General features: G+C 43.6%; 1 protein-coding gene across 2 annotated transcripts in view; it reads left to right on the top strand.

Annotated features, from left to right (window-relative positions):
- trappc8 (trafficking protein particle complex subunit 8) overlaps positions 1-12,957 on the top strand; it is a 170,873-nt gene that overhangs the window by 71,168 nt on the left and 86,748 nt on the right. For both annotated transcript variants that reach the window (XM_078215640.1, XM_078215641.1), the window contains 2 exons: positions 843-1,096; positions 11,217-11,332. In XM_078215640.1, coding sequence (XP_078071766.1) covers positions 843-1,096; positions 11,217-11,332 — 370 coding nt within the window. The remainder of the gene's footprint in view (positions 1-842; positions 1,097-11,216; positions 11,333-12,957) is intronic.

Here is a 12,957-nt window from a genome sequence, read left to right as displayed (position 1 = left end):
CTCCAGTTTATAACGTTAACTTTTAATGTAACTGTTTTACATCAGTGTGTTTTTTCATTCGCTGTTTCAATTTGTGTTGTAATCAAACTCCTCGATCATCGGGTACAACTTTTCAGTGCTTTTTAGGCCTTGTTTCTCAGAGTTTGACCAGCTGTTCTGGAATTCTAAAACAGTTAGAGCATAGGAGGAGGTCATTCAGCCCTTGTGTCTATATTGGCTGTCAACACAGCCCTGCAATTATTTTCTCCTTGGCTTACTTATCCAATCCCCTTTTGAAAGCCCCAGTTGAATCTACCACCGTCATACTCTCAAGCATTGAATTCCATATCCTAACCACTCTGCCTTTAAAGAAAAAGTCCTTGTCACCTCTGGCACGCTTGCCAAATCACCTTTAATCGGTGTTCTCTAGTTTAGTACTTGATTCTTCTGCCAATGGGAATAGTTTCTCCCCTACCTATTTTGCCCAGACCCTTGTAATGTTCAATAAGAAGTCTCACAACACCGGGTTGAAGTCCAACAGGTTTATTTGGAATCACGAGCTTTAGGAGCAAGTGCTCGTTCATCAGGTGAGTGGAGAAATAGGTTCACAAACATGGGATATATTTGTGATCGTACCTCTCCACTCACCTGATGATTCCAAATAAACCTTTTGGACTTCAACCTGGTGTTGTGAGACCTCTTCCTGTGCCCACCCCAGTCCAACGCCGGCATCTCCACACCTCATAATGTTCAACACCTCCATCAAACCTCAATCCTTTCTAAGGAGGGCAACCCCGGTTTCTCTGATCTACCCATAATGTAGTATTGTCCGTATGTGTAACCATTCTTTCTTTTTTTACCAGATGGAATTCCAAACAATTTCAAATCCCACCCATTTCAAGAAGACGTCCTTGTGAAGTCAGGGGAACTTGACGGTCCTCACCGACCAAAACCTGTGGAGATGATGAACGATTCAGTCAAACAAAGCAGTTCAAGTGCTCGCGGACTCAGTCTAACGCTGACTGATCATGATCGAATTAGACAGTTCATTCAAGAGTTCACATTTCGAGGATTACTGCCACACATTGAAAAGACTATCCGACAACTGAATGATCAGGTGTGGTTATTTTTATTTGCATAAAAACATTTGCTGCCAACTGTATAGATGACCTGATGCCCATACGGTGAAACAAATATTACAACATCACGATAGTTACTCCACTTCAAAGTATTTTGTCATCTGTAAAGCACTTTAGGATGTCTTAATGGGGCGGCACGGTGACGCAGTGGTTAGCACTGCTGCCTCACAGCACCCGGGGTTCAATTCCCGGCTTGGGTCACTGTCTGTGTGGAGTTTGCACGTTCTCCTCGTGTCTGTGTGGGTTTCCTCCGGGTGTTCTGGTTTCTTCCCACAGTCCGAAAGACATGCTGGTTAGGTGCATTGGCCAGGCTAAATTCTCTCTCGTGTAGCTGAACAGGTGCCAGAGTGTGGCAACCAGGGGATTTTCGCAGTAACTTCATTGCCGTGTTAATGTAAGCCTACTTGTGACACTAATAAGCTTTAAACTTTAATGTCATATAAGGTGTTGTATAAAAGCAAGTTCATTTTTCACACAGAAAAATTCCAGATGCTGTAATTTGGAAATGGAAGCAAAATGCTTGAAATGCATAGATCAGCATCTGTAGCGAGAGGAAAGATGGGACTAATGTTTCATATGGGAATGGAGTATACAGAGAAACATAAGATAGGAGAAGGAGGAGGCCACTTGGCCCTTTGAGCCTGCTTCACCATTCATTACGATCATGGCTGATCATACAATTCAATAGCCTACTCCTGTTTTCTCCCCATAACCTTTGATCCCATTCGCCCCAAGTGCTATATCCAGCCGCCTCTTGAATACATTCAATGTTTTGGCGTTAACTACTTCCTGTAGTGATGAATTCCACTCTTTGGGTGAAGAAATGTCTCCTCACCTCCGTCCTAAATGGTCTATCCTGTATCCTCAGACAGTGATCCCTGGTTCTGGACACCCCCAGCATCAGGAATATCCTTCCTGCATCTACCCTGTTAGAATTTTATAAGTCTCTGAGATCACCCCCACCCGGCCCAACTTCGTTCGTCTGAACTCCAGTGAAAATAATCCTAATATAAAAGCAAATTACTGCAGATGCTGGAATCAGAAACCAAAAGAGAAAATGCTGGAAAATCTCAGCAGGTCTGGCAGCATCCGTAAGGAGAGAAAAGAGCTGACGTTTCGAGTCCAAATGTCTACATTCTATCTCTGTCCCATCTTTCCCCCACCCCACCCAACATCTTCGTCTGTTACAGCTTCTCTGCTGTTTGGCCATTCGCACCCTTTATCCTCTCTGTGGACTGCCATTAGCAGCCTTTCCCCTGGTTTCTATGGCTATGACTCGTCTTTCATTCCCTCCCCCTGCAGTATGAATATCTCCCACTTTCTATGCCTTTTTAGCTTTGTCAAAGGGTCGTCTGGACTCGACGTCTGCTCTTTTCTCCCCTTGCAGATGCTGCCAGACCTGCTGAGATTTTCCAGCATTTTCTCTTTTGGTTTGAAAACAATCCTAAACCTAGTAATCTCTCCTCATACATTTTACCATGGAGGATAATATCAAATGTACTGTTTCTCCCAGTTGAAAAAAAATCACAATGTAACCCCAATGCAATAAATATAAAACTGAATTGTAGGAATATTTTAATAAATCACATATTTAACCGCTGAGTCTTGCCACTAAGTGCAAATGTTGCTCCAGTGTTTACAGTAGCCCGCGTCATGTCCTCATCTGAGTTTCTCCTGTTGTTAGGAACAAAGAATTCTCTTCCCAGTGAGATCTTTAGTTCCTCACATTAACGATCTCAAAGCTACACCCTTGTACAAACATTTCTTTCATACATTTGTTGCCTTTTATCCATTTAATGATATGTTTCGTCTACTTAACAAAGAAATCACATGGATTCTGCATGTTGATGCTGCAATTAAAGTTCATTGTATTCCAAGCTCCTGCATGAGAATGGAAGGTCGTTCTTTATTGACATTTGTTGTCTATTGACTTTTCGCCCTTTTGGAGTGAGATTTGATTGGAAAGTATCATCAGTTCATATTCTCTCTCTCTCATTCAGGGTGCCTTGCCGACGCAGTGATTGACAGAATTAATTTGGCTGTATCCCCACTCCTGCGCAAGGGCTTTGCAGCAGCCAACACCAGGCCAAAAGCTGCAAGACAGTCATGTAGGCCATATTTTGTGGGTTCCTGGTGGGAGGAATTCCTCTGGGTCATTACTTTAAGCCAGTATAACCTGGAGTAATGTGCCAGGGTTCTCCCATACCAATGCACATTGAGTTCTCCCTATATCTCTGTTTCTCAGATGAAAGGAACTGATTTGTGTCTTTCCAGATGAGTTTGTTTTGACGTGTAGGAAGAAGTCTTTCTGACACTATTTATTTACAATATAGAAACTAGAAGCAACAATAGGTCATTCAGCCCTTCGAGCCTCCTCCGCCATTCATTTTGATCATGGCTGATTATTGCATTCAATATCCTGATTTCCCTCCACTACTTGCTATGGTAGTGAATTCCACACATTCACTACTCTCTGGGTGAAGAAATTTCTTCTTACCTCCGTCCTAAAAGGTTTATCCCTTTATTCTCAAACTATGACCCCTAGCAAAGGCATTGTTTCTGGAATTTAACTCATTGCTGAGCTGCAGTTTGGTACCTTGCTGTAGTGGTCATTCTTCACGTGTTAGCTTAGACAGTGAGTATCAATAAACTGTTCACCTTGTGCCAAGTCTGCAGATGCATATCACTCACTTGCAGCATTATATGTTAGGAGCAAGATCCCAACTCCCTCTGCCTGGCAGCGTCGGTCTAAGTCCTGAACTTAAAGACAAATTATACCATTTCTAGGAAAGGCTGTGCAGTTCACAAAATGCCTGAAGCACAAAGCAGTTAGTTGTTCCAGAAACAACCAAGCTATCTTTGAATCTGAAGCGAAAAAGTAACTTCAGTTGTAGAGGAAAGAATCCACAAATTAGGAATATTCCAATCATAGAATCCGACATTGCAGAAGGAGGCCATTCCGCCCATCAAGCCGACACCGACCACGATCCCACCCAGGCCCTATCCCTATAACCCCATGCATTTACCCTAGCTAGTCCCCCTGACACTAAGAGGCCATTTAGCAAGGCCAATGCACCTAACTTGCACATCTTTGAACTGTGGGAGGAAACCGGAGCAAACCCACGGAGAACGTGCAAACTCCACACAATGACATTACGAAATTGGCATCCATTATGAATCCAGGAGCCCTGAATAACTGGCATTCTGACATCTGAACTCTAAATCTAAACCGACATTACCACACATGATTCAGACTGAGCAAGTAGAGGTGTGGCTGCTGAATGGGGAGCTGAAAGAGATGTGTATTTTCACAGTGAGATTGGAGAGAGCAGCAAACAACTCGCCGGGTGCATTACTCAGTGTTGACTGTGATCAGGGCTGGTAATGCGGTGAGTTTGTGGCAGCCTTTTGGAACCTGGTTTTGAATCCATCCCTCAGTGCAGGAGTTTTTAGATTGCCGTTTGTGATCCAGTGCAATGCAAAGGGAGGAGGTAAAAGAGAGGTGTCTGGATTATGGTTAATTTGAGCAGGTCTGCCTTGTGGATGAAAGAATTGCTCGATTTTAAAACTGCAGTGTGCTGCAAATCTTTACTGATGCCACAGGGAACAACCCATTTAACAGGACTGACTATTTCTTTCAGCTTCATTTGCTCAGTAATCTGCATCAATTTAGGAAACTTTTAATACTCTCCATATTTGCTAATGTTACAGTGAAAAATCCTGTTTCTTTAATGCAATAAATCCAGTGTTGAAGGTAGTAATTTCCTGTCACTGGGAGGTGATTCCCCTCCCTGTGGTTCCCCACCCTGTGGGCCAGTTGATGAGGCTCAAAGTTCAATGGCCAGGCTGGAAATACCAAATTCAAGCAAGAACTTTGTTAAAACAATGCGTTAGTAATTCGTTGTCCTTGAGGGACCTTGGACATCTTTCTCCATTTCGAGAGAAAGTTGATCAAATTGCTTGAGGGGTACCCGACATGGTGATGGCACTGCTGCCTCACTGCGCCAGGGCCCCAGGTTCAATTCCAGCCTCAGGTGACTGTGTGAAGTCTGCACGTTCTCCCTGTGTCTGTGTGGGTTTCCTCCTGCAGTCTGAAAGACGTGCTGGTTAGGTGCATTGGCTGTGCTAAATTCTCCCTCGGTGTACCCGAACAGGCGCCGGAGTGTGGCGACTAGAGGATTTTCACAGTAACTTCATTGCAGTGTTAATGTACTTGTGACATTAATAAACTTAAACACTCCATGAGGTGTGGGGCAAGGTAAAGAGGCAGTACTCCATGAACTGCTGAAGGCTGACAGCTTCTGCTTTAATTGTTAATAGGAACAAACCCGTAAGGCCCCTTGAGCTTGTTCCGCCATCCGGTTTGAGCGCAGCTGATTTGTCGTGTAACTCTGCCTACACATCACTGATCACTCCAGCTATATTTTTAAAGGTTTGTTTATTAGTGTCACAAGTAGGCTTACATTAACACTGCAATGAAGTTACTGTGAAAATCCCCTAGTTGCCACACTCCGGCGCCTGTTTGGGTACACTGAGGGAGAATTTAGCATGGCCAATGCACCTAACCAGCACGTCTTTTGGACTGTGGGAGGAAACCCACTCAGACACTGGGAGAATGTGCAGACTCCACACAGTCAGTGACCCAAGGCCCGAATTGAACCCGGGTCCCTAGCGCTGTGAGGTAGCAGTGCTAACCACTGTGCCATTTATTCTTTCATGGGATGTGGGTATTGCTGACAAGGCCAGCATTTATTGTTCATCCCTAATTGCCCTTGAAATGAGTGGCTTGCTGCACCATTAAGAGTCCATCACATTCCTATCACATAAAGCTAAATGCAGCAGCTTTCCTTCCCTGAAGGATATTAGTGAATCAGATGAGTTTTATGACAATCCATAATAACTGAGACGAGATTTAAATTTCAAATTTTTCAGCTGCTGTTAGGATTTGAACCTGAAACCCCAGAGAATTAGCCTGGACCTCTGGATTACTAGTCCAGTGCCATTACCACTCCTCCACTGCCATCTCTCCGAGTTTCGTTGCAACAGTTTTGTGTTATGAAAAAGTGCTTCCAATCTCTGATTAGATTATTTTGTAGGCATGAACCTCATCCAGCATTTGAGTGCCAATGTGGGAATGCGAGCCTTTCATGATTCAGTTTTAATTTGCACGTTTGTGATGCAGTATTTATAAGCTTCTATTTTTGCATTGCTCATTTAACCCATTGAATATCACACGATTGGTCTTTTGGAAAAGAGCTACTGCTTCAATTAGTGTCAAGCTCTACATTCTCACACACTGAATCTGCTTTCTCCCAAGCGGATTCAACACGGTGGCACAGTGGTTAGCACTGCTGCATCACAGTGCCAGGGGCCTGGGTTCAATTCTGGCCTCTAGTCACTGTCTGTGTGGAGGATATGTTCTCCCTGTGTCTGCTTGGGTTTCCTCTGGGTGCTCCAGTTTCATCCCACACTGTAATGATGTGTGGGTTAGGTTGATTGGCCATGCCAAATTGCTCTTTAGTGTCATGGGGATTAACAGGGTAAATCCGGGGGGTTATGGGGATAGGGCCTGGTTGGTGCAGACTCGGGCCAAATGGCAGCCTCCTGCATTGTCGGGATTCTATGAAATGGCATGGTGGCACAGTGGTTAGCACTGCTGCCTCACAGTGCCAGGGACCCGGGTTCAATTCCCAGTTTGGATCACTGTCTGTCGGTGTGGAGTCTGCACATTCTCCCCGTGTCTGCATGGGTTTCCCCCGGTGCTCCGGTTTCATCCCACAATCCAAAGATGTGCAGGGTAGGTGGATTAGCCGTGTTAAATTCTCCCCCAGTGTACCGGAAGAGGTGCCAGAGTGTGGTGACTAGTGGATTTTCGCAGTAACTTCATTGCAGTGTTAATGTAAGCCTACTTGTGACTAATTAATGAATACAGAAGCTTAATAAACTTAAACTGCTAGACTGATGAAATTGAAACAGTTCAAATGATTGGTGTGAGAAATATGTGCATCTCTAAGACGTCACCGCAGTTCTGTGAATGGGATTGCCAATGCTGGCATCTGAATCTGCTCACAAAGGCATAGTTTGTGCATCTTCAGCTGTGTGAATTCCAAGTACACCATTCTCTCTTTTGGGCCAATATAAGGGTGCTGCAACTGAGGCCCATTGCTTGACTAGATGTTTTTGTTCACTAGTTGTTGTTCTGCTCCAATACAAATGAAGGTTACTTGGCAAATTGTTCACAATTCCAGTATTGCTGAAATACGAGACGTGGTGTTAGAGTTTTTTGCCCAGTGCTCATCAGCATAGATGCAAGAATGCCAAATACAAAGCAATAAGTTAAACTGCATGAGAAAAAGTGCTGATTGGTTGACAAGTTGACTCTGGTCGAGGCTTTGCATTGGAAAATGCACCAGGGAGCTGTCACCCCACCCCACAATTCCCAGTTCCTCCTCTGCGGTGTTTAATTCTTGTCTGTCCCATTCGGGCTATTGGAAAGTGAGATTCCCATTGGATAGCTATTCTGGTTGGCACAAACCCAATTAGCTGAATGGTTTCCATCTGTGCTGTAAACTTTGTGTGTTTCAATGTTCCATGGCTGCTGTTGTGTGAGGTTGTGGTGTGGAATTGCTGTGTAATGAATTGGAGCAGATTATTTTCCTGTTCGTTTCCTTCTCCATTTGTAATTGTTGGTTTTGTCCAGAAAGCAAGTGTCCCCATGATGTATGTGAACACCTCCAGCAGCCAAATAGTTTGGTGTGCTACTCATGTATCTATCCGCTTTTTGATAAATGTGTGCTTTAGTGTTCTCTACCTTGCCAAATTTATATAGTCAGAGGTTTACAGCACGGAAGCGGGCTCTTCGTCCCAACTTGTCCATGCCGACAAGTTTTTACCATTGAGCTAATCCCAATTGTCCGAGTTTGGCCCATATCCCTCTAAACCCATCTTACCCATGTAACTGTTTAAATGCTTTTTAAAAGACAAAATTCTACCCACCTCTACTACTACCTCTGGCAGCTTGTTCCTGACACTCGCCACCCTGTGTAAAAGAATTGCCCCTGTGGACCCTTTTGTATCTCTCTCCCCTCATCTTAAACCTATGCCCTCTAGTTTTAGACTGCCCTACCTTTGGGAAAAGATATTGATTATCTAGCTGATCTGTGCCCCTCACTATTTTATAGACCTCTATACGGTCACCCCTCAGCCTCCTATACACTCCAGAGAAAAAAGTCCCAGTCTATCCAGCCTCTCCTCATAACTCAAACCATCAAGTCCCGGTAACATCCTAATCTTTTCTGCACTCTTTCCAGTTTAATAATATCCTTTCTATAATAGGGTGACCAGAATTGCACACAGTATTCCAAGTGTGGCCTTACCAATGTCTTGTCCAACTTCAAGACATCCCAACTCCTGTATTCAATGTTCTGACCGATGAAACCAAGCATGTTGAATGCCGCCTTCACCACTCTGTCCACCTGTGACTCCACTTTCAAGGGGCTATGAACCTTCCATCTTCAACTGCAAAAAGTGGATTTGTGAGACTTCAGTTTGACTCGGTGTTAGAAGGTGATTGCTTTCAGTCTCTGCAGGAAACTGAGTGCATGGTCAAGGCTGTTGCTCACTGTTGTACGGAAGGAGCGCTGCACTGTCAGAGGCGCTGTCTGTCATATAAAAGGTTAAACCAAGGTCCTGTCTGCCTTTTCAAATAAGTGTAAAAGATCCTGAAACACTCTGCTGAAGAGCAGAGGAGTTATTTCTAGTCTCCTGGTCTGTATTCATCCTTCAGCAAACATCCAAGAAAGATCACCTGGTCGTTGTTTCTTTCCTGTTTGTGGGAGCTGTTGTGCTCAGTCTGGCTTCCTTGCTCCCGTGTCTGTAAGAATTTGAAGTGGAGTATTGACCATTCAGAGAGACATTTTGAGTTTGAAACTTAGCATGCTGAATTGTGGGATGAAGCTGTGTCTTTATGCCGCATTATAAAATGAACCATAAAACACCTATGTCATGTATTACCATCATAAACAACAGAAGACTATGCAGCATGTTGATTTGTTTTTAAGATATCTTGTTTAGCTGATTACATTTTTCTCGTTGTGTTTGTTGATTTTCTTGCATTTTTATGGGCAGTTAAACCCCTAGAATTATTTATTTTAAATCACCACTTGCAGGAAGGAAGAGTTGAAGGTGGCGAGAAAGAGGCTGTATAATGCGTACAAGTTTGTTTTGTAATGTGACCATTTTGAAAGGAGACCTGAAAAAAAAATGTTCTTGTGCTTTTAAAACCATCCCTGTATATTGCGATTTGGTCTTCATATGTGTTTTTCTTGATTTAACTACTACCTAAATATTGGGGCAACATGGTGGCATAGTGGCTCGCACTGCTGCCTCATAGCGCCAGGGACTTGGATTCAATTCCAGCCTCGGGTGACTGGAGTTTGCACGTTCTCCTCGTGTCCGTGTGGGTTTCCTCCGGGTGCTCTGGTTTCCCCCACGGTCCAAAGATGTGCGGGTTAGGTTGATTTGCCATGATAAATTGCCCCTTAGTAGTAGGGGGACTAACAGAGTAAATAATAAGGATTGCAGAAATAGGGCCTGGGTGGGATTGTGGTCGGTGCAGACTCGATGGGCCAAATGGCCTCTGTCTGCACTGCAGGGATTCTATGATTCTCTGTTCTGTGTGTGGAACTACAATTATCCAAAAACAGCATTGAAAGTTTTCCCCAGCATTTATTGCCCACACTGGTTGCCCTCTAACTGAGTGGCTTGATGGGCCATTTTGGAGGGCATTTAAGAACAAAGAAAAGTACAGCATGGCAGGAACAGGCCTATGGCCCTTCAAGCCTGTGTCAATCATGATGCCCTTACTAAACTTAAAAAAACCTTCTGCCCTTACTCGGTCTGTATCCCTCTATTCCCTCCCTATTCATGTACCCACCCAGGTGTCTCCTAAATGCTGCTAATGTGCCTGCTTCCACCATCTCCCCTGGCGGTGCGTTCCAGGCACCCACCACTCTCTGCATGGAAAAACCTTCCCCGCACATCTCCCTTAAACTTCCCCCCCCTTCATTTTGAACCTGTGCCCCCTTGTAATTGACACTTTCACCCTGGGGAAAAAGCCTCTGACTATCCACCCTGTCTATGCCCCTCATAATTTTGTAGGTCTCCCCTCAGCCTCTGTCTTTCCAGTGAAAACAATCCTAGTTTATTCAACCTCTCCTCATAGCCAACACCCAGGCAACATCCTGGTGAACCTTTGCGCGCACTCCAAAGCTTCCATGTCCTTCTGTTAGTGTGGTGAACAGAACCACATTGTTGTAGATCTGGAGGAACATGTATTTAATTTATTATTGTCACATGTATTGGGATACAGTGAAAAGTATTGTTTCTTGTGCGCTATGCAGACAAAGCATATCGTTTATAAGAGACAGAGGAGAGAATGCAAAATTTAGTGTTACGCCAGACCGGGTAAGGATGGCAGATTTCCTTAAGAGACATTAGTGAACCAGATGGGTTTTTGTGATCAACCATGGCTCCTTGGTCATTAAACTTTTAATTCCAGGTTATTGTAAAATTTCACCATCTGCCGTGATGGGATTCGGACCCAAGTCTGCAGAGCATGATCCTGGATTAGTCATCCGGTGAAAATGCCATAACGTGATACATAACAGTATATTGCGCATTACATAGCTTGAAATGTCTTTTTTATACATTCTGGGAGAGCCTGGAATCTGTGATAGGTTCTGGCTTGAAAGAGCTATGTTGCCAGCAGAAGTCACAACTAAAAATGTTTTAAGTTGTAGCTAATGTTCAAGGCGATGAGCTCCATTTATTTCGATGTCTGGTATCTCTTTTGCATCACTGCATGTACAAAACAGTCGACCAAAGGATAGTTTGTGAACAGCCTGTGCAATTCATTCACGCCTCCAGAGTTTATAGGGTTCATCGGTTCAAGTGGATGCTTCAGTGTGTACTCTTTTTGCATTACTTTGCAATGAGTTTATGGCCAAAAGTTTTTGCCTTTTGAACGGCTTAAACTGAAACATTATTAAATATATTTAAATTTATTTTAACTTCTGATGCACCTTTTTCTTTCTGCAGCTGGTGTCTAGAAAAGGTCTAAGTCGCTCTTTATTCACGGCTACTAAAAAATGGTTCAGCGGGAGTAAAGTACCAGAGAAAACCATAAATGAACTAAAAAATGCCAGCAGCCTATTGTAAGTATTTTCTGGCAAAATTCTCTGCTCTCACTGTTTCACAAAGACTGCCAATTAATTATTACAAATGTTTAAATTCAAGATTCTCCATTGGACGGGTTTACTGTGGGCTGTGTATGAGTTTGTTTGAGGTATTACAGAGAAAATATTCTTTGACTAACAGTTGGTCAGATGGACACATCAGTGGTAGTTGGAATTTAATCTTAAGAAGTGCGAGGTGTCGCACATTGGAAGGCGTAACGAGACCAAGGAGTACCCCGTGAACGCCAGGACACTGGAAGCTCAGAGGAATCTTTGGGTGCTTGTCCACAGATCCCTGAAGGCGACAGGACAGGTTAATAGGGTAGTTAAGGCATATGGGACACTTGCTTTTATCAGTCATGGTATAGAATATAAGAGCAAGGAGGTATTGTTGGAGTTGTATAGAGCGATGGTTAGGCCACAGCTGGTGTGCTGTGTGCAGTTCTGGTTACCTCACTATAGGAAGGATCTGATTGCAATGGAGAAGGTACAAAGAAGATTCATCAGGATGTTGCCGGGAATGGAGCATTTGAGCTATAAGGAGAGACTGGATAAGCTGGATTGTTTTCTCTAGAGCAGAGAGGTCTGAGGAGGAACCTGATTTCTCTTTGAATCCATGCTAATGTGGCACTTCAGTTACTCATTTTCGTGCCTCGTGAGGTGCATAAGATTGAGCGGGAGGGACAGGGTGAATAGGAAGCAGCTGTTCCCCTTAGTTGAAGGGTCAATAACGAGGGAGCATAATTTTAAGATATGGAATGGGAGGTTTAGAGGGGTTTTGGAGAGTTTTTCACCCAGAGGGTGATGGGAGTCTGGCATTCACGGTCTGAGAGGGTAACAGAGGTGAGAAACCTCCACAACCTTTTTTTAAAAAAAAAGTACGTGGATAAGCACTTGAAATGTCATAACACTCGAGGCGATGGGCCAAGTGCTGGAAAATGAACGGGATTAGTGTAGTTTTATCAGTGCAGACTTGATGGGCCAAATGGCCTCTTCTGTGCTGTACAATTCTGGCTGAATGTTGAAAGATGAGAGAAACCTGATAAATGAGTTGTGGAGCAATTTCCCCACAAAAAAATCAAACATTACAGGAAGGAATTGAAGGGTTTTAACCTTGAATGGTATGGTGGGGGCTGTTAGTTAATAAAGGTGGAAAGCTTTTGGTTGGAAAGACATCTTTTATTTTAAGAAAAAATACCAAGACGACAGGTTGAGTCAACTTTTGGGTGGGAGGTTTCCACTGATAGTCTTGTTCAAAAATCAAATATTATAGAGCAGGGTGATAAATAGGAACAATTTTGAGGCTTTACTTTGTTGCATTTGAAAAAGAAAAGAAGCCAACCATGGCAATGTTTCGAGTACACAGCCATTGGTTCTGAATTGCAAACCTTTGAGTCACCTTCCTGGCAGATCAGGTAGCTTTGTTCCATCAGATTGAGCAAGAAATGCTTCAAATTTGTATCCTTGCAGGTCAATATGAATGGGCTTGTCAGCTCCCTGTGTTACAAACATAAAGCCCCAAGAGCTATAATCTAATTTCCTGAAACCAGACAACGTTTTGGCCTCAACTACATTCTGTGGTAGTGAATTCCACACATTCACCA

This window comes from Mustelus asterias, chromosome 7 (assembly GCF_964213995.1).
Source record: "Mustelus asterias chromosome 7, sMusAst1.hap1.1, whole genome shotgun sequence".
Lineage (NCBI taxonomy): Eukaryota > Metazoa > Chordata > Chondrichthyes > Carcharhiniformes > Triakidae > Mustelus > Mustelus asterias.
Note: the sequence above shows the minus strand (reverse complement) of the source record. Positions and strands in the feature narration are given on the sequence as shown.